We start from the raw sequence: 26420 nt of genomic DNA on the forward strand, positions 1-26420 counted from the left end.
AAGCAGGATCTCACACAGGAGCAAAGTGAAAGGACAGAGCGCCGGCGTGCCAGCCCAGAATGAACAGGCAGTTGACACGGGATGTACATAGGAGGCCATGTCGCCAGGTAACAGGGGAGAAAGCACATGCCCAGGGCTCAGAGGAAGGAGCTATGACCCAAGGGCCTTTGTTCTGATCTTGCTTCCAGACTCTGGAGTTCGGGTTCCGCCCTCCGGAGGCTCAGCCTGCAGCTGTGGGCTGTCTGCCCCGCTTTGCCCATTTCTGCTCTGCCCACCCAAATCCCTCCCGTGTGACCACCCTTTGCAGCCATCACTTTCTCAAAGTGGATTTACTTTCAATTGCCATTTGCTAAATCTGCCCCCTCTAAACCTTGGGGGGATGTAGGGATTAAGCCTGATTACAGATGTTATAGAAGGGCCTGCTTGGTAGCTTTGGAGTGGGAGTGGCTGGAACTGGCACCCGCTCCGCCTGGGCTGGCCCAGCTGCCCCGCAGGGTCCCCAGGCTCTGGACCCCTTTGCCCGGCCCCGCAGGGCCACCACGGGGGCTGTGCCTCCACCCATCCAGGGATGCGGGAGGCATGCTCATGGGTTCCTTGAAGAAGATGAGCAGCTCCTTCAAAAGGGGTTCACTCAAGAGCGCCACATCGGGGTCACAGAAGGTGAGTGAGCCGGAGGGCAGCCTGCGCGCAGGGGGACCACAGGACGGGGGATGCGGGTCTCCCGCTGTACCGCTTCACAGCGACCATGGCGCGTGGGGATGGGGGTCCGCGTCTAGAGCTCCTGCATCAGAACCACTTCTCGGGAGGGGGCCTCACACTTCCTGCCACTGTACCCGACACCCATCCCCTCTAGGCCTGTCCCACCTTGCACACGCTCCCCACGGCACACAGGGAGGCGCTGGGAGTGTGAGCCGTGCAAGTGTGGAGTCTCACACCGTGATGCTGCTCCCTTAGCTCTTGGTGTCATGCCTCCCATTTCACCTTCATTCCTCATCACATGTCTGTGGGAGAATCATGTGGACTTGGGGAACCCTCAAGTGACCATCAGAGGCACCTCAGAGGCCCCGGGAAGGGCCAGGGGGCTCCCAGGACTCAGAGCAGGCTGAGGGGAAGGGGCTGTGAAGCCCCCGCCCCTGGGCCCTGGACAGGGCCTTGCAAAGAGGTGTGCTGATTTGAACACCTACGTGTGCTTTTCCCAGGTGGCCGGACTGGGGGCCCTGGGCACCCAGGGCTGCCTTAAATGACCCTCTGAGTGCAGGGGGCCTGGATAGGCCACCACCTCACCCTGCTCCCTGACTACCACTCAGAGGGGTGGTGAGATCCAGCCAGGGGCCCAGCCTGGGCCACCCTGGAGGCCTCTGGACACCTCCTCATCCCCCAAGGCTCAGGGGGGATCTCTGCTTCTTCTGGGGGGTGCCCACTGAGGGCAGAGGTAGGGGAGGCAGAGGAGGTGCTTGAAGCGCACGAGCAGGGGCACACCCTGTGTGGGCAGAGGGGACAAACTTCTCCCACGAGCTCTCACTAGCACCACGTGCAGGTGGTGCCCCAGGGGCTGGGACCCGAGCCGGGACAGGTCACTCACCTGGGCTGGAAGCAGAGGGGTCACCACACAGCTCACCAGGCTTCAGAGTCCCAGCAGTAACTGGGTGGGCAGGTGTGGCAAGTCTCTCACATCCCATGAGCCTGAAAATACAAACGGAACAAATGAAAGGCTTTCTTTTTTTAATAAAGAGTTAAAACTGTTTCAGAAATAGGAAGGACCCAACCTTTGGGGGCTCCGTGGGGCATCTGTCTGCTTTTGTGCATGTATGAGTCAGCGTTCTTTTTAGGGACAGCGCACACCCATGTCTTGTGCAAATCAAAATCTGCAAACCCACTCCAGCACTTGGCAGGAACAAGAGACTCAGGTGCAGCCGGGGGCCACATGACCCCCTCCTCCCCAAACCAACCCGTCCACACAGCTCTTGATGATAAAGTCTGAAAAGGAACAGGCTTTTGTTTTTCTTGAAAGTGACGTCTCCTGTTGACCTGTGCCAGGTGTTCTGCCTGATGCTGGTGATGGGATGGGAGCTGGGGAGGCCCCAAGTTGTAATAGGCAGGTTCTGGGCGCAGGAATTCGACAAGATGGGAGGAGGGGGAAGCACTTAAATTTTGCTCAAGACTGAAAAAGAGCACCTCATTTATACACACACACTCACGACCTTTGCTGCAGGACTACACACTGCCAGTTACAAGTCTAAGAACAAAGATCTCCGCCACGGCCCCCCACCCCACTTCCGAGGAGACGCAGCCAAGCTCCTAGAAAAGTAGCACACAGTGAAAAGTCTTAATGGCATCATTTGCCCTATTTATAACAGCCCTCAAGCTGAGAAGTAAAATTGCTGATAGAAAAGTGAATGACAATATGGCTTTTAAGGAAGCTGCTCTTTAAGGCGGGGCCAGGAAACATCCACAAAATCACACAGGCAGAAAGTGGACTCTGCTCATTCTGTTCTCTCACATACTTGGCCCTACTTTGACATCACTAGCTTGGTGCCAGTTCCCTATTTCCTAACCAAAGCCACATCCCTCTGCCCAGTGTTCACTGAAACACACTAGCTGTCCCTGTGGAAAAAAAAACCAACACAAGGTACAGCGTGTACAAGCCTCCCTGGGGTCATCTTGGCCGGACCTCTCATTGTCAAAGGCAGATCTGGCTCTTAGTCCACGTCTGGTCAGCTCTTCCCACCTCTGAAGCTCTTCCTTTGCTCTTAGATAAACAGGGATGGCCAGCATTCAGTCCTGGGGCCATGAACAAAACCCAGTGGACTTTGGAGCCCCTGGAGCTCCATCCTCAGCTCCATCCTCAGAAGGTCCCTCTTCCAGAAAAAGCCTCGAGTATTTATGTTGGAGATAGAAAATGTGCCTGTGATTCCTTGTCTTCACTTTGATCCCTGCCTACATTTTATTTAGCTAAAAGTTGCAGACAATGTTTAGGGTCCACAGCCAAGGTCCTAAAGAGAACTAGATAATAGTACAGCCCAGCAATTTTACCCTAGAGTCGACCTCGAAAAATTGTAGCCCACGTACTCAAGGAAACGTACACAAATGCTCATGTCAGCATCGCGTGCTGCAGAAAATCAGAGAGAACCAAAACAATCCATCTAGGAGGGTAAGGATCGGCCTCTGTTTATTCAAACAATGGAGTACTCTACAACTCTTGAAATGAATAAGCAAGCCACTTGTCTCGACATGGATGCATTGAATAAAAAAGCAAACCTTGAAAGCGTACTCTTTACAGAAATTGTAGAACACAGGAAAATTCCACATAAATACATATATTTCTTCAGGGTGGAGGTGGTTAGCTTTATCTGTAATGTACTCTCTCTCTCCCCGTCCTTCCTTCCCTCCATCCTTTTAAAGCGAAAAAAAAAAAAAATACGAAGCACCTATGGAAAGTCAAAGCATCTGTAACAGGACTGTGGGTCCTCACTTATCTGTTGTATTAGTCATGTGTCTGATTTTGAAATCAAAGGCATGTTTTCATGACTTTTAAAAAATGTTCTAATACTTTTTTTTTATTTATTTTATTTTTTTATTTTATTTTTATTTATTTTTTTTGTGGTGTGCGGGCCTCTCACTGTCGTGGCCTCCCCCGTCGCGGAGCACAGGCTCCGGACGCACAGGCTCCGGACGCGCAGGCCCAGCGGCCATGGCTCACGGGCCCAGACGCTCCGCGGCATATGGGATCCTCCCAGACCGGGGCACGAACCCGTATCCCCTGCATCGGCAGGCGGACTCTCAACCACTGCGCCACCAGGGAGGCCCAAAAATGTTCTAATACTTTTAAAGGAGGCCACGGGGAGAGTGAGGGTAAACCCAAGTGTCCTGACGTGGGGCTGCCCCAGCTGGCCCCACAGAGCATGAATTCTGAGTGAGGACAAAGCACATTACAAAGTCAGGCCGAGAAGGGACTCCTGTAAACTCGCCCGGAGTTTTCTGAGCCTCCTCCTCCCAGTCGGTGTGCTTTGTCGGCCCCCTTGCTTCAGGCTGGGGTCACGGCCTTCGGTGTCACCTCCTGCAGCCCCGTCACCCCTCCCCTCGGAGCAGCAGCGGCAGCAGGTGTGTGTCCAGGTCAGGGACAGGGCTCCTACCTCAATAAACTTTGGCACTAGGACCAGATCCAGCTCCCCATGGGGTCGTGCCAACCCCACTTCTCAGAGGGCCTTGCTGGAGCCTAGGGTATCATGTACACCCACATAGCCTGCATTTGGAATCCACTTGGAAGCAGAATTCCACACGTAAATCCAAAACATTCCCCGTTCTGGAGCGGGAGGGGACCCCGGCTCCCCACTCCTTGATAAAGGCCCTGAAGGTACCAGACGCATCCCAAACTCACCCGTCCCTCTATGGCTTCCCCGTCACACGCAGAACAAAAACTGAAATCTGAGGGTGGTGAAGGGCCACTTGTGGTCTTGTTAAACTTTCAATCCATTATAGACTGGTACCTTCATAAAATGCAATAAAAATGAATTACTAAAAAATGAAATTTTACAAAGATATACAAAACTAAAGCCTTAAGGTTTGTAAAAAAGTTATTAAATTGAACAAACGTCCATTGATTCCTTCAAATTGCTGACTGACGCTGCTCTCGCCTTCTGCTCTAATGGTCTGCAGCCCGTGCTGGGAGCACAGTTTGAGTACAAGTGTCCAGGAGACCACACGTTCCATTTAATCCCCGCCTCCACCCCGGGGAGCAGGGACTCTGGCCCCCTTTCAGGCTGAGAAAGAGTCGCAGAGCGGAGCCGAGCCAGGGGAGCCTCAAGCCAGCCCCGTCTTTCTCCAGGCGCTGCGGTGCCTGACCCGCCAGCCTCTGAGCTGGGCAGGGGGGCTCCCACCTGGGTGAATACGGGGCTCGGGGGGCTCCCGGGCCGAGGAACAGGCCCCAGACCCCATGCCCACACCTGAGCAGAGTTCCCCAGGCAACCAGGCAACCCGTGGGAGAAGGGGCACAGGGCCTGGGTGACGTAGGGGTGCCACAGGGGGCCCCAGCCTGTAGACAAGCCAGCCAGCCGGCAGATGCTCCCTTCACCCATGTGACGACAGGTATTCCTGGGGACAGTGTGCCCAGCGCATCTCTGGGGCTGGTCGGTTTGCCCCACCTGCCGGCAGGTCCCAGCTTCTCGTTTGCTTGGATTCCTCCCTGTTCTGCAGCCCCTACTTTTAGCCCAGGGGCAGAAAGGTCACGGGTCTGGTTCTTCCACTCTGAGAGGACCAGACCAGGTCGGGGAGTGGGGAGGAGGGCAGGGAATGGGCTTTGGGGTCACTGGCTCAAAGGACACCGCCTCCTGCAGTACCAGAGAAGGGGCGAGGGAAGAAACTGCCAGGGAGACAGGGAGACACGAGGCCAGAGGTGGTGGGTTGGGCTGCGGGCTCTGTGTTTGAGGAGGTTGGCGGGGTTGGGGGTGGGGACGGTGGAGGGGAAGCAGGTCTGAAGCTGCCCGGTAGCACCCAGGGCCTCAGGGCTGATGCTGCGTCCAGGCTGGCCTGAGAGGCACCCCTGGGCTGCTCAGGAGTCGAGACCTGGCCAGAGCCCCCCGTGACTGCTGCATCGTCCATCTAGCCTGCAGCTTTTGCTTCGGGCAAATACTCAGGGGGAGCTGCGTGACCCTGGGCAGGTTCTGCCCCTACCCCGCCCCAGGGTAAAGGGGATGCCGGGGGGAGAGACCCTTGGAAGGCGGCCTTGTGAGCTCCGTGGAGGACTCTGTCCAGGAGAGTCGGGAAACATTTGGTTGTTTTGTTCAGTCAGCCTGAGGGTGAAGGAGAGCCATCACAGGCTCGAGTAAAAATCTCTGATGAGTTGGGAGTGGCTGTACGTAACCGAGATGTCCTCTTGCTTCAGGACCCCCAGGGGGACCCTCTAAAGCCTAACACCAAGTAAACCCTGGAGACAGCAGCCCCAGGGTGTGCTGAGCCCCAAACTAGAGGGACCACAGAGTCCCCTGTTAGAGATTCACAGCACACACCAGCATATTAAAGGTTCTGATAAGTCTTGCAAGAAAGAACTTCCATTTAACTCAAAACGCCCTACAGAAACCATGTTCATGTCACTATTTTTGGAGCCCAGGCCTGAAACACCATGCTAGGCTACAGGAAAGGCAGCAGTTGACTCCTGGGGGTGAAATACAGAATCCCCCTCACTCCTGATTCCTGCACAGCCTTCATCCACACAGGCCCCGGGGTGCGGCCGTCATGGAATGCTGAAATGTTTGTGAAAGAAAGGAGAAGAAAAAGATTTTGCCACAAAAATCACTATCGAAATCTAGAAGTTCACCAGCAGAATATTTTTAAGTTGTAGCTGACAAACTTGGCAGGATGTCAGAAGGAAAGAGGATTTGAAAGGTGCACACAACCGGCCATGCAGCCTCTGCACCCCGAGGGCTCCAGGCGGCTCCCAGTTCACTCGCAAAGGCGTGAAGACAGCATCCGGTTCTCAGGCCCCCTCCAGTTACACAGAGCAAGTTATTGCTGAATGCCTTGCAAAAACTCGGTTTCTTAGAAACAGCCAGAGACCTTCCCTCCTTAATGGGATCTGGAATGCTGTTTTCTCAGGGATTTACATGATGTCACTGGGGGATGCAGCCAGATGGGGCTCCTCAGAGACCAGGGTAACTCTTTTGGCTGCGGGCCCTTCTGAAAGCCACCTTCTCTCACCCAACCCCAACCCCAAAGCCATCAGGGGCCTCTGGTCTTGCTCTGTCCATTCCTGTGTTTCCCAATGTCACCCAGAGCGTCCCCGAAAGCCACAGTGACACCCCAGGCAGCCAGCAACCTGGAAGTTTTCGTGTCCTCCGGGGTGGGCCAGAGCCCTGGGGGGAGGGTCTCTCCCAGCTCCTCTCTGTCTCCTCCTTTCCTTCTCCTTCACCCCAGGGTTTTCGTCCTGCCTAGTCTCCCCAGCCCTCACCCAGGTCCCAGCACCTGCCCCCTTCCACCCTCAGGTCCCTCCCAGGCAGAATGGTGATGCTTGTGGTTAGGCTGATCCAGTGTTTTCCCAGCATCCCGACGTGTGCCATTTTCCTGTAAAGGGTCCAGCCGTATCTCAGCCCTCGGGGTGTGCACGTGCGGGGTGTGGGGGTTTGTTCTATTTCTAGGTGTGGTGTACAGGGCATCTGCGGGCTGCCCAGGGCCACAGCAGACCCCTGGTGTTCAACCCCGGGTGCCCCGCTCCCAGCAAGCCCCGGAGATGATCAGGCCACCCAGCCGTTTTATAGCCGACAGAACTGAGGCCACCCTGGGCGCTGTCTGCATGCTGGTCAACCAGACTGCCGCCCCCCTGCTCCTCAAAGGTTTCTGGGGGAGGACTAAATACAATTGCTCCCGGAGGTGGCACGATGAGCATCCTGGAACAGCATCGAGCCAATGGGAGCTCTCCTTCTCTGGCCTGGATGCCGGGCTTCTGTAACTTGCAGGAGGACAGCACCCACCAGCTGCTCTTTCATCTTTTTGTTCTCCCATGGGGGAGGGGCAAGCTTCCCCCATTCCCAGAACAAAGCCACTCCTGCACGGTGAGAGGCCCACAGGCACCTGACAGCTCCTCTTGGCTGACTCATTTATTCCTGGGGACTTCGATTTCCATGATGGAGAAGGAGCCTTCCCCCCCTACGCCACGTGGGGCGCCGCTCAGTCAGAGCAGCCACCCCGAGGTCCACAGCTGGAGGGTTTGCCTGGGACCTCATCACTCACCCCAGGCTTATTAGTACAATTTCATTCTTTCATCTGCGTTTCAAAAGGTCCAGAGGCCAGAGCCCTGCTGTCCTTAGGCCTATGATTCTGATCCATTTCATTGGAAGATCTTTGAATGAGAAAGTCATCTTGTGGCTTTGTCCCTTCGTGAGACCCCTGGGCTTAGCCTGACCTGTCTCCCTTCCCTCCAAAGACACACTGGGCAGCTCTTGGAGAAGGCCGAGGATGCAGTGGCAGCCCTGGTGACCTCCGACCCTCCCCTTGCTCCCTGGCCCTTGTTGCATTTCTTCCATTGCACACAGCAGATCAGAAGCCACAAACCAGGGCTTCCCTGATGGCACAGTGGTTAAGAATCTGCCTGCCAATGCAGGGGACACGGGTTTGAGCCCTGGGCCGGGAATATCCCACATGCCTTGGAGCAACTAAGCCCATGCACCACAACTGCTGAGCCTGAGCTCTAGAGCCTGCGAGCCACAACTACTGAAGCCTGCACGCCTAGAGCCCGTGCTCTGCAACAAGAGAAGCCACTGCAGTGAGGGGCTGCGAGCCATGGCAAGGAGTGGCCCCACTCGCCGTAACTAGAGAAGCCCACGCGCAGCAGCAAAGACCCAATGCAGCCAAAAATAAATAAATAAATTTATTTTTTAAAAAAAGAAGCCACAAACCAAGCCCTTCACCAGACCTGCCATCCCTAGAAGGCAGCTCAGCTGCCCCCCACCTCCCTGGGGCCTCGGCCCTCTTCAAAATTCCCTCCCCAGGAGTTTTTCAGCAGCTAAGAAAATTCATGGCTTATCCACATCAAGTCCATCTGTGTCTTGGGACACGCTTCCTCTTGTGAATGCAGGTAAATGTCTGGAAAAGGTGCGACTGACCCTGAGAGGTATCACACCGTCTAACAGTGGGCTTTGCTGGCACCCTTGATCATCAGCTCTGGAGCGACACCAGCACCCAATTTGAGAGCAGCCTGGAAAAGAGCCGGGGGGAGGGGGGAGGCCCCAGTCCAAATCCCAGTTTTGCTGTGTGGCCACAGGGAAGCCACTCAACCCCTGTGGGCTTCAGTTTCCTCATCAGTAAGATGAGCTGGTTTTGCATGTACCTTATCACTAGAAAATTCCTTCCTTTCTACATGTTTTATACCATGAAAAAAGAAAAAAAAAACCAAACAAACTTGTAACAGGTCACAGTTTTAATTTTTAGAATACTGGCTGAAAGGCAAACAAAATCCTATGATGATCAGCTAGGAAGTTGTTGGTAGAAATGTGACATGATTCTTTGTTCTCTGCAAACCCACTGTGGTGTTTTAGTAAAGCCAGGTGCCCGCCATCATTCCCCAGCAAGTACATCTTAGCCCTGCTGCATGCTGCGGGGTTCCTCTTGGAGCTCAGGGACCACTGATGGCAAATCAGAAAACAACACCACTGTCAGGGGCAGACATCCAGCAGGGTCAACCTGAAGATGTGCACCACGAAGCAGAATAACACAGTAGCAGGAGGGGCCAGAACATTCAGGGGCTGCAATTCTTCGTTGGTCCCAGGGAAGGAGACATTGAGCAAAGGTCAAGGAGGGGAGGGAGGGAGCCATCCAGACGCCTGTAGGAAGAGCATTCAGGCAGAGGGAACAGCCAGTGCAAAGGCCCTGGAGCAGGAGGGTGTCTGGTGAGTTGGAGGAGAGTCGAGAGGGACAGAACTGGAGCGGGGGGCGTGGGAAGCAGCAGGAAACAGAGAAGGCCCTGGAGGCCCTCAGCTCTGGAGGCCACTGCACAGGACTTTACTGCAGCTGGCTTTTACCTGTTACGAAGGGTTTTGATTCAATAGTAAAAGGGAGATTGTCCAGGAACGTTGAGATTTGGGATTTGTGGGGGGTTGTCTCTGGATTAGACTGGATTTCCCTTTCCACAGGCTTGGAAGAAATGCTGGCTTGAACAATGCAGTGCTTCAGATGCTTTCTAATTTTACATGATGCTGTGACATGTATTTCATGGTAGAAGACAGTCCCTGTGTTCATAGGGCAAGCATGACAGGGGCTGGCAGGGTGAGGGGAAACACACAGGGAAACAGAGCCAATGTCACAGTGGCTGGGGCACCCTGCTCCCCTGAAACCCCAGAGTCCACGCCAGCGCCTTCCCGGACCCCTGCTGCCCATCCCCCTCACCCCACATGCAGAGGAAGCAGCACAAGCCCTCCCGTCCTCCCTGAGATAAAGCCCACCAGCCACATTTTGCTTAAGGCTCCTACACACTCAGACTGAAAAGTATACACACGTGGAGGGGTTTGCAGGTGGAATCATCTTTACTCAAATAGGATTACATAATTCTCATCACTGCAACTTTAGTGCTCCATTTCCTCTTTCAGGGAGCATCCCTATAAGCCAGCAGATTTAGAGCTAACCCTCTCGCATTTCTGGATACTTCATCCATATGTGTGTACCTGTAAGGAGGACTTTCTTTTTCCTCCCCTCCTCTTCCCTGCCCACGTAGCTATGCATGTGTGACACGGCTTCATTATCACTGTGCTCCAATGAGCAGGCCGTAGAGTCTGTGTACATAGAATGTGTACACATATCTTGGGTGTTTTTCAGTGTTTGCTTCTAAAGATGGGATCAGAATTAACACGTTTCTCTGTATTTTGGGACGTAGATGATTTAAGATTCTTGAAACCAGGCCAATCCCTTCATCTGAGGAAACCGAGGCCCAGAAAGGGGTGACCTGCTAGACTTGGCTGGGCCTCCCTTGCCCCGCAAGACCCTGTCCCCCTCCCACCTCAGCGCTTCTGCCGACAAGGCGCCCCGCGGCTCCGCCCACTGGTCCAGCGGTCTGAGGGCCTTGCACTCGCTGCTCCCTCCTCCGGGCTTTTCTCCCCCGGGCTGCCCTCCCCAGATGCCTCACTCCTTCACTCCTTCAGGCCACCCCGTCTGCAGCAGCCACCCCCCTTAATTTTCCCTCTTTACATGAAGGATCCGCTTGTTTATTCATGCTCAGTCTGACTAGAGTACCAGCTCCAGAGAGCAGAACTCCGTCCACCTTGGTGTCCCAGCTCCGCAAAACTGCAGCCCGAGTGAGTGACGGGGTTTCCCTGGGCCTGGAGGGCCCTGTCGGGGACGAGCCCAACGTGGGGTCAGCGTTTCCATTGTGCTCCTTGACATTCTTTTCCTTCATTTCCTTTCTGCAGCCAGATTCCCACCATCCGCCTCTCCAGCCCCTCTGTGGTTAGAGAGACGCTCTGGTACCAAAAACGAACAAAATACATCTGCACTTGAATCCCCCTGCCCACTGCGAGGTGTTCCAACTATAGATGCCAGAGGTCTCCCCTGGGAGGGGTGCTGCAGCTAGCCACGCCTCCTTCCCGAGGGTCTCCTATCCCCCCAGGCCCTCGGAAGAAAATGCGCTTTTTAATACTGGTAGTCGTGGTTAATAGCAAAGGGGGTCTCTGGCTGGAGATCTGGGGGGCGCTCATTTTGCTGGGTAGCCGGTGGCCGTTCTAATACAGAATTAGGGCTCGTTGGGTAGTAACAAAGAATTGACTCTGCCTGGCTGTTTACCAACTGGGACCGGACAAGTCCCAAATGCCACCGAAGTGCTGGGTCAGCCAGCTGAGCGCGCTGTCGTGGTGGATAGCCTTAGGCTTGGCCGAGAAGCCCCCACTGCATCCTCCGCTGGCCCTGCGGATGCGCTAAGCGCGCCTTTCTGCTCCTGGACCCTGCGGGTGCGTCTGTAGCCACGGCAGAGCCTGGCGCGCTTTTCTTGGGTTCCTGGAGCGGCTCCGCAGGGCCGTGGGAAAGGGCACGGGACATCCTGGCGAGATGGAGGCCCCTCGCTGGGAGGTCAGAGGTAGAGTAGCCGCTCTGGGGCCACAGAGACCGTGGGAGGAAGGGTGTGCGCGCAGGGGGCCAGGCAGCCCTGGGGGTCATGGACTCACCTGCAGCCCGCCCCCTTGGGCTGCAGGATCCCCAGCAATCCCGAGACGGGGGGCTGAGGGTGACTTTCAAGGGTAATCCGCGTAATGGCCCAGGAAGTGGGGTGGCAGCTGGCGCGGCTAATGCTCCTTAATATCTGCTTTCATGTGATTAATGGCTGTGGATAAATCCTTGAACCCGGCAAAGAGGGCCGACTGGCTAAGCCTGGCCGAGAGCATCACTTTGGGTTATGCTGGGAGCGAGGAGTATTTCAGCGATTTAACATTTTAACGCAACTGTTTGAGGACAGAGCCATTTCTATTTAGTAGAAATACTAAAAGCCAAATAATAAAAGAGGTAAGGACCTGAACTCATGGAGAGGGCAGAAAGAAGGACAGGAGGGAGCCTGGTGCTGGGGCTTGAAAACAGCCGGAGCCCCAAGTGCCTTCTCACTGCTCACGTGTCTCCTGCTGCACCTGGACCACGCTAGGCTGCACCAGTGATAACACCATGAGTGTTCTGCCACTATATCGGCTACACATCTTTTCTCAGTATGTGGTCCCATCTGCTTCTCACCACGGTGTAAACAGCAGGGTCAGTGCAGACAGGTTAGATGCCAGGAGGGGCATTAGGCAGGTCCACAGATGCACCAGGCATTAACCATTCAGTTGCCGGTTCATGGAGAGGCGCCCAGTGTCCCAGGGGAGGCACTAGGGTACCTGGGCAGCTCTGGGCAATGGCTATTTCCTGACCTATATGGAGGCATCCTGATATTTTCCCATCTGGAAGTGCATCACTGCTGAAGACCAGCCCTGCCTGTAACATGGAGGAGGCAGGTGCTTGCTTCCCAAATTACAGGTGAGAAAACTGAGGCTCTCCCCACCAGAGCCAAGCACTGGCTGAATTCGACATGTTCTTTCCCCTCTGCCAAGCTGGCCTGCTGCTGGAACTGAGGGTCATTGCCCCAAGGCGGCTCTCACTCATTCTCCAATGTTCCATAACCTCTGGGCCAGGAGAGGCACAACACACAGATGTCAGATGTCCCAGTCCACCTGTCCTCACGGGAGGAGCCCTTGTCTCTCTCCCAAGAACAGCGGGCTGCGCGGAGACAGCTGTCTCTCCCTGGGGCACCCTCCCTCCTCACCCTTCCTGGTTCTCAGTGGGGGGGGGGGGAGGGGCATTCCTGCGGCACCTCTTCACTCCCCACAAGCAGCCAATTTCCATGCCAACGTCTAGGGCCGCTCTCAGGGCGACCACAGACAGCTGACAGATACCCAGGCTCTCCTGAGCATGTGCTAAGTTGTAAGTCAGGATTGTTCTTTATACCCATGACTTTTACCCTATATACCCGACCTCCATTCCCATTCCATTTATAAGACCCTGCTAATCAACGGTATGAGGTTGAACCATTGACAAATTGCCATTTGTATGGGTCAAAATTAGCCAACCAGCAGCAATATTCTGTTCTTTCAGGGAGTTGTCCAATTAGAGCCAGCTAGAGCTCTGTGGAGGTCAGGTGGGCTCTGGAGGCGGCCAGGTGGGGGCAGCAGAGAGCTGAGCCGGCACAGCCAGGGTCCACAGGTGGGGCTGGGGCCAGAGCCAGGGCCAGAGAATGACCTGTCAGGGGCCCACCAGATGACCCAAAGTGAGAGGGCCACACTGCCTGGGAGCCCTTGGCTGGACAGAGCTGGAGGGTGAGCACAAGGGTGGCGCCGTTGCTGGGGCCTTGCACCAGCCGCTCTTGGGATAGGCCCTCCTGCCCAGTGTAGGCCAGCTCACCTGCAAAGCCCCCCTCCCCATCCTACCCCCACTCCCCAACCCCAGTCCACAGTGGAGAGATGACCTGGCCAAGAGCAGCGCCACACAAGGCTGGGGAGGCTGACCCACACACAGCTCCCGGTGACTGAGACCCTGAGCCCAGTTTGGGCTTGTGTGTTTCCCACAGGATTCCTTTCCACTCCTGCTGATACCCAAGGGAGCCCCACACGAGCGACATGGGGGCCTCGGCACTGGACGCAGGCTCCTTTGGTTTGAAGCCAGAGGGGCTTTTGTCAGGATTGGCTACAAGATTTGCTGGGTCCAGTGCAAAAGAAAAATGCTGGCTTTTTGTTCAAAAATGATTCGAATTTCAAGACATCAAGAGCAGAGCATAAGACCAAGGGCAGAGTCCGTCTGCGGGCAGGACGCCCTGTGAGTCACAGGTTGGGGTTCATGAAACCGGCTCTGGCTTCGTCTTGAGCCTGGATCCTGTCTGGAGTCGGGTTTGGGGAGGGGGCGGCTGCCTTCTGCACATCCATCTGTGCCCAGCCGAGAGGCCGGCGGCTCCAAAGCTCTGGAAGCAGGGAACCCCTGGCCCGGGCAGCCAGTGGTGTCCACATTGCCCTTCCCACCCCCTAATCGTGAGCAGGAAGGGAGCTGTGACACCTGAAATAAGAACAGCACCAAAGTCCTGAGGCTCAGAGGCAGCATGGGAACCTTCCAGGTGAAATGGGGAGTGTGCCCAGGTACGCACACACCTGTGTGACCCGGCCTGGTGACAGCAGCCAGCATCTTTTACAGTTCATGGCTTCTGGGGAGTAGGGCTGAGACAAGAGAATTAGGAACAAAGGTCAAACAATGCAGTTCCACAAGAGAAGGAGGAGAAGGCGGAGGAGGAGAGGGGCCCGACTCTACGGCAGCTGGGGCAGCCCAGGGCACCGAGATAAGGACGCTGTTACCTATTTCCGTCCCACCGCTGAATACTGCATGTTGCTGTGGATTGTTGAATACTGTAAGTTTCACTCCTGGGCGGCAACAGGCTTGGTCCTTCCCAAGGTAGGATGGTCACCGTTCCTGATGAACGCATTCTGGAGCTCATGGGGAAGAGGGGAGCCTTCCATCCTGTCTGCCCTGTGTGACAGAGTGGGGAGGGGTCCACAGTCAAAGACCTGGCTGATGAGCTCCAATTTCTGTCCTGGCTCTGCCAAGGACCAGCTGTGTGATGTACACTGTCACCGGCTCCCTGGGCTGAGGATCCTCATCTGTAAGACAAAGGAAAGAAAGCCGCCTTCCTTCCTCACCAGGTATAGACCTGCTTGCCACGGAGGCCCCAACCTCCAGCCCCCAGGCATTATTTTCTTTCTAACACTTAGACCAAATTGGCTCATTTCATATCCTGGGAGGCCGGTGTCTGCCCTAAGATGTCTGAAGATCTCTGGTCCTCCCATTCAACGGTCACTGCTGGTTCCTGTAAATTCTTTTTTTTTTTTCTTTTTAGGTTCAATTGTGTCCCTGCAAAATTCATATGTTTTTTGTTGTTGTTGTTGTTGTTTTTACATCTTTATTGGAGTATAATTGCTTTACAATGGTGTGTTAATTTCTGCTTTATAACAAAGTGAATCAGTTATACATATACATATGTTCCCATATCTCTTCCCTCTTGCGTCTCCCTCCCTCCCACCCTCCCTATCCCACCCCTCCAGGCGGTCACAAAGCACCAAGCTGATCTCCCTGTGCTATGCGGCTGCTTCCCACTAGCTATCTATTTTACGTTTGGTAGTGTATATATGTCCATGCCCGCCCCTCCCCACGCAGCCCCAGAGCCACCAAAACTCCTGCAGCTCTCGTTACCACCATCATATCCCAAGTGTGGAACTGCACCCTTTGTGACCCACCCCCCAAACAACCTTTTGCCAAGGCGGTTATATGAGGCCAAGGTGTAGTGAGGGTTTGGGAGCGACCGTGAGATCAAAATGGAATGTTAGTATCGCCATCTCCCTGTGCTGAGCTGCTCCAGCCTGCTGCCATGGAGCTCTATGCCCTCCCACCTGCCCTTGCCCATCCAATTCACCTCATTTATCTTGTGGAACTGTATTGTTTGTCCTTGCTCTGAATTCTCCTGTATGAGCCCTGCTCCTTGGGATCCTGCCTCCCACAGAAAATCAGCCATTTCGTTGCTTTTCTGCTAAACTAAAGACCATCTGCCCCCGGAGACTGGTAGGCCTTTGGCAACTCTGGGTTGCATCCATATGGCAGCTGCCTACAGAAGGCCCAGAGTGGCAGAGACAGGGGATTCTGTGAGATATGCTTTGAGATGGCCCCCCTCTACTGTGCAAGTCAGTAATCACCCAGAAACCCAGGAGGGGTTCCCAGGAGTGGGAAACCCAAGGATTCAGCCTCGCACTCTCACGCACCTGCTCCGTGGGCAAATTGCTTTACACCTCAATTTCTCCAAATGAGAAATGGGGATATAGCACCCTTTCCACTAACTTCTGTGATTGCAGGATCATAAGACTAATGCATGTATAAAGTGCTTTGAAAATCAAGTAATTTTTCCTCTGCTTAATGCTTGATTAAAAACCTTCCATCAACTCATCCTGCTCCCACTGCCAACATTAGCTCCCTCCTTTCAGCTCCTGGCCCTCACCTGCAAGGGTCTGAACTCACAGTAAGCAACCATAGGTATTTCCAACCCTGCCAAGGATGGGAGGGTTCTGAAAGGAAGATGAGTGGGGAGGGGGATAAGTGAACATCTACTGAAACCCTGGGTCCTGTGTGCACATGTGTTGATCATAGGAGGTAAGAGAGAGCAACACACCCCTACAGGCATTTTGAAACGGGCTCCTACAGTTATTACCTGAAGTCTTCTATGAATGTCTCTTCAATAATCAGTTTTTAAAATTGTGTTGTTCAAATCTGTACCATTCTTGGCTTTTGTTTGTTTGTTTTATTAGTAGTTTCTAAGAAAGATGTGTTTAAATCTCTCACTATGATTTCCTCTGGTGATTCTGCCAACTTTTGCTTTGTGTATTTTGAAGCTATGCTATTAGTTGCATACACATTTAGAATTCTTATAACTCCCTGATGAACGAAATCTTTTCTCATTATCTTTTCTCTTTATCTTAGCCATTTCTTTTAAACTCAGAGTCTGTTTTGCCTGAGATTAGTTATGTCTTTTTCCATCCTTTCAGTTTCAAGCTTGCTATATTCTTATATTTTAGGTGAGTCTCCTGAAAATACAATATGGTAGGGTTGTTTTTGTTTTTTTAATATAAAACATAAAACATTTGATCTTTCCTCTGGTGCATTTATTCCATGTACATGTATTATAAGTTCTGACATGGTTATTTATTTCTAACATCTTACCATGTGCTTATCTGTTCTATGTCCCTTTTTTCTCCCTTTCTGCCTTCTTTTAAATTGATTACTTTTATTTTTATGTTTTTCCTCTCTGTTGTATTAAAAATCACACTCTTTTCTACACATTTATTGTTTGCCTGACATTACAACAGGCATTCTTGACTTAACATAGTGTAGGGTTAATTTGTTCTTTTACCTCTTTTTAGTCAATGCAAAGACTTTAGGATTCTGACTCCATTTAATCCCCTCAATTTATGTGTTATAGATGTCATATATTTTTCTTAATTACTAGAATTTATTTTTTAGAGTAGTTTTAAGTTTACAGAAAATTGAGTATATAGTACAGTGTTTCCATATACTTCCTCTCTCCCTCTTCACAATTTTCCCAATTACTAATATCTTGCCTTGTCTGGCACATTTGTTACAATTGATGAACCAATATTGATACACTATTATTAACCCATGTCCATAGGTTACATTACATTAGGGTTCACTCTTTGTGTTGTACGTTCTGTGAGTTTTGACAAATACATAATGTCATGTATCCATTACAGTATTTTAACAGAACAGTTTCCCTGCCCTAAAAATCCTCTGTGCTCCGCCCTCATATCTCTCCCATGTCCCCAAACCTCTGGCATCCACTGATATTTTTAATGTCTCCATAGTTTTACCTTTTTCCAGATGCCATATAGTTGGAATCATACAGAATGTTTAGCTTTGTAAGAAACTGCCAAACTGTCTTCCAAAGTGGCATTCTGACCAACAATAAATAAAAGTTTCTGTTGTTCAGCATCTTTGCTAGCATTTGATATTGCCAGGTTTTTCTGTGTGTAGTGGTATCTCATTGGTGTTTTAATTTGCAATTCCTGCTATCCCTGATAACAAAAGATTTTGAGCATCTTTTCATATGTTTATTTGCCATCTGTGTGTCTTCTTTGGTGAGGTGTCCAGATCTTTTGTCCATTTTTAAATTGGGTTGTTTGTTTTCTTACTGTTGAATTTTAAGGACTCTGTATATTTGAGATGTAAGTGCTTTATCAGATGTGTCTTTTGCAAATATTTTCTCCACGTCTCTGGTTTGTTTTTCCATTCTCTTAACAGTGTCTTTCACAGAGTAGAAGTTTTTCATTTTAATAAAGTCCAACGTATCCATTTTTTTCTTTCATAGATCATTCTTTTGGTACTGTATCCACAGTCATCACCAAACCCAAGGTAACCTAGATTTTCTCCTATGTTATCTTCTAGAATTTTATAATTTTGTGTTTTACATTTAGATATTTAATCCACTTTGAGTTAATTTTAGTGAAAGGTGTAATTTATTTGCATGTAGATGTCCACTTGTTCCAGCACCATTTGTTAAAAAGACATCCTTTCTCCATCGGATTGCCTTTGCTCCTTTGTCAACGATTAGTATACTGTATTTGTATGGGTCTATTTTGGGGCTCTCTATTCTATTCCATTGATCTATTTGTCTATTTTTTTCTGCACTAATACCACACTATCTTAATTATTGGAGCTTTATAGTAAGACTTGAAGTCAGTCCTCTGGCTTTTTTCTTGTTCAGTTTTGTGTTAGTTATTCTGATCTTTTGCCTTTCCATATATACTTTAGAATCAGTTTGTCAATATCCAAAACATATCTTACTTTGGGGGATTTTTTATTTCTCACCATTAGTTACGGCATTCGCTGTAGAGTTTCTGTAAGTTATCTTTATCAAGTTGAGAAAGTTTTCCTCTGTTCCTAGATTGTTAAGAGTTTTTATGATTTACAGATGTTGGATTTTGTCAAGTGTATTTACTGCATCTGTTGATATAATCATGTGATTTTTCCTTCTTAACTTGTTGATGTGATGGATGACATTAATTAATTTTTGAATGTTGAGCATGAATGAAGGTATCCTTGAATACCTGGAATAAATCCCACTTAGTCATGATGTTTAACTCTTTTTATACATTATTGGATTCAATTTGCTAATATTTTGCTGAGAAATTTTTCATCTATTTTCATTAGAGAAATATTGCTGTAATTTTCTTGTAATGTCTTTGTCTAGTTTGGGGATTAGGATAATGCTAGCCTTGTAGAATAAGTTAGAAAGTGCTCCCTTTGCTTCTATTTTCTGGAAGAGATTGTAGAGAACTGATATAGTTTCTTCTTTAAATGTGTTGTATAAATCAATAGTGAACTCATCTAGTTTCCTAGTGCTTTCTGTATTGGTAGCTTATTAACTACTGGCTCAGTTTTTTAGTAGATATGAACCTATTCAGGTTATCTATTTCTCCTGTGTGAGTTTTGATAGATGGTATCATTGAAGGAATTGATTCATTACATCTAGGTTATCAAATTGTGTACATAAAGTTGTTCATAGTATTCCTTTATTACCCTTTGGATGTCCATGAGGTCAGTAGTGATAGCTTCTCTTTGATAATGATATTAATAACCATGTCTTCTCTCTTTTTTCTTGGTTAGCCTGGCTAGAGGTTTATCAATGTTATTAATCTTTTCAGAAAGTTAGCTTTTGGTTTCATTTATTTTCTGTTGATTCTCTGTTTTTCATTTCATTGATGTCTGCCCAGATTTTTATCATTTCTTTTCTTGTGCTTGTATTAGATTTAATTTGTTCTTCTTTCTCCAATCTCCTAAGGTGGAAGCTTAGCCTGTTAATTTTAGGTATTCCTTCTTTTTAGTAAATGCATCGAGGCTATATATTTCCACCTAAGCACTACTTTTGCTGCATTCCACAAATTTTGATTAGATGTATTTACATTTTTATTTAGCTCAAAATATTTTAAAATTTCTTTTGAGATTTCTTCTTTTTTTTTTTTTTTTTTTTTTTCTTTTTTTTTTGGTACGCGGGCCTCTCACTGCCGTGGCCTCTCCCGCTGCGGAGCACAGGCCCCGGACCCGCAGGCCCAGCGGCCATGGCTCACGGGGGTGCCCAGCCGCTCCGCGGCATGTGGGATCCTCCCGGACCAGGGCACGAACCCGCGTCCCCTGCATCGGCAGGCGGACTCCCAACCACTGCGCCACCAGGGAAGCCCGAGATTTCTTCTTTGACTCGTGTTATTTAGAAGTGTGTTGTTTAATCTCTGAATATTTGGGGATTTTCCAGCTACGTTTCTATTACTTATCTCTAGTTTAATTCCATTGTGGTCTGAGAACATATTTTGTCTGATTGCTAGACCTTTCAATTTGTTGAGGTGTGTTTTACATCCCCAGATGTGGTCTACTTGGTGAATGTTCCATGTGAGTTTGAGAAGAATATATAATCTGCTGTTGTTGGGTGAAGTATTCTATAAATGACAACTAGGTCCAGTTTACTGATGGTGCTATTCAGCTCAACTATATCCTTATTGATTGTCTGCCTATTGGATCTGTAAATTATTTATAGAGGTCTGCTGAAGTGGATTAGTCTATTTCACCTTGCAGTTCTATCCGTTTTGCCTCACTTATTTTGACTCTCTGTTGTTAGGTGCATAGTCATTAAGAATTGTTATGTCTTCCTGGAGAATTTTCCTCTTTAAACTGTGTATTGCCCTTTTTATCTCTGATAAGTTTCCTTTTCCTGAAGTATGCTTTGTCTGGAATTAATATAGCCAGTCCAGCTTCCTTTTGATCTGTGTTAGCATGGTATAGTCTTTCCTCACATTTTTACTTTTTGATTTTTTATATTTAAGGTGAGTTTCATGTAGAAATAATATAGTTGTGTCTTGTTTTTATTATACATTCTGACATTTCTGTCTTTTAATTGGTGGGTTTAGACCAACCACTTTTAAAGTGATTATTAATATAGTCAGATTAATATCTACCATATTAGTAACTCTTTTCTATTCATTGCATTTGTCCTTCTTTGTTTTTAAAAACTTTCCCTCTTTTTCTTCCTTCTCTGGTATTAATTGATCATTTTATATGATTCAATTTTCTCTCTTCTCTTATCAATTATACTTCTTTATAAAATTTTTAAGCAGTTGCCCTAAAGTTTGCAATATACATTTGCAACTAATCTAAGTCCACTTTAATAACACTGTGTCACTTCATGGGTAGTGGGTAATATAACAGAGTATTCCCATTTCCTGTCTTCTATTCCTTATAACATTCTATCATTCATTTCACTTACCTATAAGCTATAATCACCCAATACATTGTTACTATTATTTTTAAATAGTTATCTATTAGATTAATTGATAATAAAAATAAAAAGGTTTATTTTACTTTCATGTATACCTTCTCTAACATTCTTCCTTTCTTTATGTAGATCTGAGTGTCTGACTCATATCTTTTTCTTCACTTGAAGAATTTCTTCTAGCATTTTTTTCAACTGGTGACAAATTCCCTCAGTTTTTTGTCTGAGAGAGTATTTATTCCTCTACTTCTATAGGATAATTTCTCTGGATACAGAATTCTAGGTTATTGGGGGTTTTTTCAGCACTTTATTTCACTCCATTCTCTTCTTGCTTGCATGGTTTCTGATGTGATTCTGATATAATTCTTATCCTTCTTCCTCTATAGATAAGGTGTTTTTTTTATTCTCTTGCTTCTTTCAAGATTTTCTCTTTGTCTTTGGTTTTCTGCTGTTACAATATGATATGGCTAGGTGCTGATTTTTTGATATTTATTGTGCTTGGCGTTCTCCAAGTTTCCTGGATCTGTGGTTTGAGGTCTGTCATTAATTTTAGAAAATGCTCAGCCATTATTACCTCAAATATTTCTTCTGCTCCTTTTTTTCTTCTCCCTCTGGTATTCCCATTACGTATCTGTTATTCCTTTTGTAATTGTTCTATAGTTCTTAGATATTATATTTCTTTTTTTTCATTCTTTTTCCTCTTTGCATTTCAGTTTTGGAAGTTTCTATTGATATCTTCAAACTCACTGATTCTTTTCTCAGCCATGTTCAGTCTACTGGTGAGCCCATCAAGGGCGTTGTTCATTGCTGTTAAAGTGCTCTTGATTTGACTTGATTTCCTTTTGATTCTCTTTCAGAGTTTCCATCTCTCTGCTTACATTACCCCTCTTTTTGCATGTTGTTCTTTTTTTTCCACTAGAGCCCTTAGTATGTAATCATAATTATTTTAAGTTCCTAGGCTGCTGCTTCCAAAATCTCTGCTGTATCTGAGTCTGGTTCTGTTGTTTGTGTTGTCTCTTCAGACTGTTTTTCCTTGTCTGCAGGCATGCTGTGTAATTGTTTGTTGAAAGCCAGACATGTTGTATTGGATAATAAGAACTGAGGTAAATATGACTTTAGTCGGAGGGTTTATATTTATCTGGCTAAGAGTTACACTGTGTTTACTGTTTACTGTTTACAGGTGTCTGAGGCTTTACTTTCCTCTAGTGTCTTTCTTTTTTTGCTCTCCCTGTTGTCTTTGAGTTCCTTTGAAACTCCTTAGAGTCTGAGCCTTGCGGTTCACTCGGCTGTAACCCTATTATTATATAGGAGCCATGTTGTGGTGGTAAGGTATGGGGGGCAGAGAAGCATCCTATCAACCTAAGATCAGGTCTCAGTCTTTTAGTGAGCCTGTGCCCCTGGGCTCTGACCTTCACAAGTACTTCTCAGCGTTTTTTCTCCCACTTACACGAGAGAAGAAGACAGGGAGGGGTTTGGAGTTGGGTATTTCCCTTTCCCCACATCGTTTAGGTTCTGACTAAGTAGTTTCCCTTGAGGGCAGATGGGGAACAGAAGGCCCTGGGTGTGTTTGAAAATGGATATGTTTCCTCTCCTGCTGCCAGAAGCATGGGGAGATTTTTCTCTGATCTTCACCATGAGAGCCTCATGGGGGTTCCTGGAGGTAATACTCACAAAATTGGGGGGACCTCCTAAGACTGGAGTTTTTAACTCTCAAGCTGGTCCAGTCTGCTTCCAGCAATTTGTCAATTACAGTTTAAGGTTTTCTAGCCTTTCCTGGGTGGTGGAGAGGGCAAGCTGGGGGACATGGGGGAGTCTGAATTTGCATGTGTCAAATAAATTTGAACCAGGTCATCTCTGAGAGTCTGTGCACTTTGGATCAGTGACCCTACCTGCATAGATTTCATAATGGATGAAACTACAGGTAAATCATTCCCCCCAGCCATCCAAACTTAGCCTCAGAACTTTTGCCCTTAAAGATGAGACTATTTAGCTAAATTTATCTCTGGTCACTTTCATGGCTTTAGAAGGCTGTGATTCTCTGTACTTTCCTGTCTCTCCAGTTTTCTGGGTGTTAGTTCCTATGACCTTGATTCTCTTATGGATTTAAAAAGATTTTTCTTGTTGTAAGAGTGGAAGTGATTGGGACTTCCCTGGTGGCACAGTGGTTAAGAATCTGCCTGCCATTGCAGGGGACATGGGTTCGATCCCTGGTCTGGGAAGATCCCACATGCCGCAGAGCAACTAAGCCCATGTGCCACAACTACTGAGCCTGTGCTCTAGAGCCTGTGAGCCACAACTACTGAGCCATCAGGCCACAACTACTGAAGGCCGCGTGCCTAGAGCCCATGCTCTGCAACAAGAGAAGCCACCGCAATGAGAAGCCTGTGCACTGCAACAAAGAGTAGCTCCCACTCACTGCAACTAGAGAAAGCCCACGTGCAGCAACGAAAACCCAATGCAGCCAAAAATAAAACATTAAAAAAGAAAAAAGAGTGGGAGTGATGACTTTCAACATCTTTACATATCCAAGCAGAAAACAGAAGTAATTTTCAAGTATTTAAATTCTGTATCTATTTTAAATCCCATGTGATATTACTGCTATTATTTTATATAGTTGTTATCCATGTAAATATACACACACATGTACTATTTTCATTGTTGTTTATTCCTTTCTGCTCCATACTTCCATCTGTGATATTTTTAGCTCTCTCTGAAGAAAACCCTTTGTAATTCTTTTAATATGTGCTTGTTATCTATAAGCCCTCTGTTATTCTTTGCCTGAAAATGATTATATTTTCCTTTCATTGTTGAAGGATATTTTTCTGGGCATAAAATTCTAGGTTGGCAATTGTTTCCTCTCAGCACTCCTAAAAGATAATTTCATTCTCTTCTGACTTTCATTATTTCTGTGGAGAAATCAGCTGCCTTTTTTAGTAGCTGTCTGCTCTGTTGAAGGTAATCTGATTTTTTCTCTGCAAACTCTTAAGGCTTTCTCTTTGTCTGGTTTTCAGCAATTTCACTCTAGTATGTCTAGATACACATTTCTCTGTATTTATTCTGCTTGGAGTTGATTGGGATTCATAAGTTGTGGATTAATATCTTTTATCAGATTGGAAAACTCTCCACCACTATCTTTTCAGATGTTGTTTCTACTCTGTTTTTCTCTACTCCTTCTGGGATTCCATATAAACACTGTGAGAACTTTTTATTGAATTCTGTGGCTTTTATCCTTTCTTCTATGTTTTCCTTACTTTTCTCTCTCCTACTCCATTCTGAATAATTTCTTCTAATTTGGCTTCCAATTCATTACTTCTCCCCTTAATTGGTCTAACATATTGTTAATCAAATCCATAGATTCTTAACTCCAGTTACTAAATTTTTCAGTTCTAAAATTTCTAGTTGGCTGCCTTTCTAAGCTGTTAAGGTACTTTTTATAGTTTTACACTTCCTGCAAAAATTTTAAACTTTGTCTTGATCATGTAAGGATTATTGCATTAAAGTCTGTATCTGGTAATTCCAATACATGGAACCCCTGGAGTTCTTTTCTATTGTCTGTTGTTTCTGCTAGTTCTTTTTCATGTTGTCATGTATCCCAAAGTGTCTGGCTATGTTTGGTTGTGTGCCATAAATTATATTTGAGAAATCATTTGTAGAAATAATTTGAGGCTTAGGATGATGCTATTTTCTTTCAGAGAGGATTTTCTTTCTTTTTTTTTTTTTTTCCTCTCTCTCTCATGCACCTTGAGATATTAGCAATCTAGGATCACCTTAATTCAGTTGTAAGAATTGATATGCTTACCCACATAACACTAAGCTAGGATGCAGTTCTTGTGCAAGCTGTTTTACTCACCCTTATTTGCAGAGAACAGCTCTTCAAACTCCCAACCCAAAGCACAGGGAATTTACCATGGCCTCAACTGAGGTCTGACTGTCTGAGGATTCTGCTCAGCATTAAGGAGAAATGTCCCCAGTACAGGGAAGGATCCATCCATTTCTCTTTCTCCAAAAGTTTAATACTCAACAGGGAAATTCAGGCTAAATGCCCACTACAAAAGCTATCCAGGGATGGAGCAAGGGTAAAGCCCAGAGTGAAACTTGTGTGCCCAGTAGAGAGGCAGTGTGGCCGATTGGTTTAGAGCACAGCTCTGGAGTCTGACTGCTCCAACTCTCATTCCTCAGCTGCCACTGACCAGCTGTGATGCCTTACACAAGCTGCCTAGTGTCATGGTGCCCTATTGTGCCTGATGTGTACAGTGGAGATAGTTGCAGTACCTCCCTCATAATGTTGTTTGAGTATTAAGAGTTAATTTCCACTTAACACTCATTAGGATGGCTATTACTAAAAGAAAAAAAAACAAAAAACCCCAGAAAACAACAAATTATTTTTGGTGTGGATATGGAGAAATTAGAACACTTGTGCCTTTTTGGTGGGAAAATAAAACAGTGCAGCTTCTACAGAAAACAACATGGAAGTTTCTCAAAAAGTTAAACATAAACTCATCATTTGATCCATCAGTTCCACTTCTGTTTATATACACAGAAGAATAGAAAGCAGGAACACAAACAGGTATTTGTACACCAGTGTTCATAGCAGCATTATTTACAATAAAACAAAAGGCAGAAACAACTCAAATGTCCATCAGCGAATGAATGGACACCTGAAAAGTGGTCTATATAAACAATGGACTATTTTTTAGAATATATTTTTTTAATTAATTAATTAATTTTGGGGGGGTGCGTTGGGTCACGGTACGTGGGCCTCTCGCTGTTGTGGCCTCTCCCGTTGCGGAGCACAGGCTCCGGACGTGCTGGCTCAGCGGCCATGGCTCACGGGCCCAGAGTCTCCGCAGCATGTGGGATCCTCCCGGACCGGGGCACGAACCCATGTCCCCTGCATCGGCAGGTGGACTCCCAACCACCGCGCCACCAGGGAAGCCTGGTGCATTGGGTCTTTGTTGCTGTGTGTGGGCTTTCTCTAGTTGCAGTGAGTGGGGGCTACTCTTCCTTGCGGTGCATGGGCTTTTCCTTGCGGTGGCTTCTCTTGTTGCAGAGCATGGGCTCTAGGTGCATGGACTTCAGTAGTTGTGGCTCGTGGGCTCAGTAGTTATGGCTCGCAGGCTCTAGAGTGCAGGCTCAGTAGTTGTGGTGCACAGGCTTAGCTGCTCTGTGGCATGTGGGATCTTCCCAGACCAGGGATCGAACCCGTGTCCCACTGCATTGGCAGGCGGATTCTTAACCACTGTGTCACCAGGGAAGTCCCAACAATGGACTATTATTTCGCCTTAAAAAGGAAGGAAATTCTGACACATGCTACAACACAGATGAGCCTTGAGGATATTATGCTAAGTGAAATAAGCCAGATACAAAAAGAAAAATATTGCATGATTCCACTTAAATGAGGTACCCAGAGCCCTCAAAGTCATAGAGACAGAAGGTAGAATAGAACTTGCCAGGGTGTATGGGGGAGGGGAGAGTGAGTGGAAAAGTTCTGGAGTTGGATAGTGGTGATGGTTACACAACAAGTGAATGTACTTAATGCCATGAAACTGTACACTCTAAAATAGTTAAA

At 48.0% G+C, this 26420-nt stretch overlaps 1 protein-coding gene across 1 annotated transcript in view; it reads left to right on the forward strand.

Annotated features, from left to right (window-relative positions):
- Positions 1-745: 745 nt before the first annotated feature.
- The window catches only part of TRPM1 (transient receptor potential cation channel subfamily M member 1), a 140755-nt gene continuing 115080 nt past the window's right edge, over positions 746-26420 (forward strand). Inside the window, exons 1-5 of the mRNA XM_060096130.1 lie at positions 746-829; positions 4029-4101; positions 7131-7325; positions 11087-11182; positions 11296-11423. Coding sequence (XP_059952113.1) covers positions 746-829; positions 4029-4101; positions 7131-7325; positions 11087-11182; positions 11296-11423 — 576 coding nt within the window. The remainder of the gene's footprint in view (positions 830-4028; positions 4102-7130; positions 7326-11086; positions 11183-11295; positions 11424-26420) is intronic.

Source organism: Mesoplodon densirostris, chromosome 4 (genome assembly GCF_025265405.1).
Source record: "Mesoplodon densirostris isolate mMesDen1 chromosome 4, mMesDen1 primary haplotype, whole genome shotgun sequence".
In the NCBI taxonomy this organism is placed as follows: Eukaryota; Metazoa; Chordata; class Mammalia; order Artiodactyla; family Ziphiidae; genus Mesoplodon; species Mesoplodon densirostris.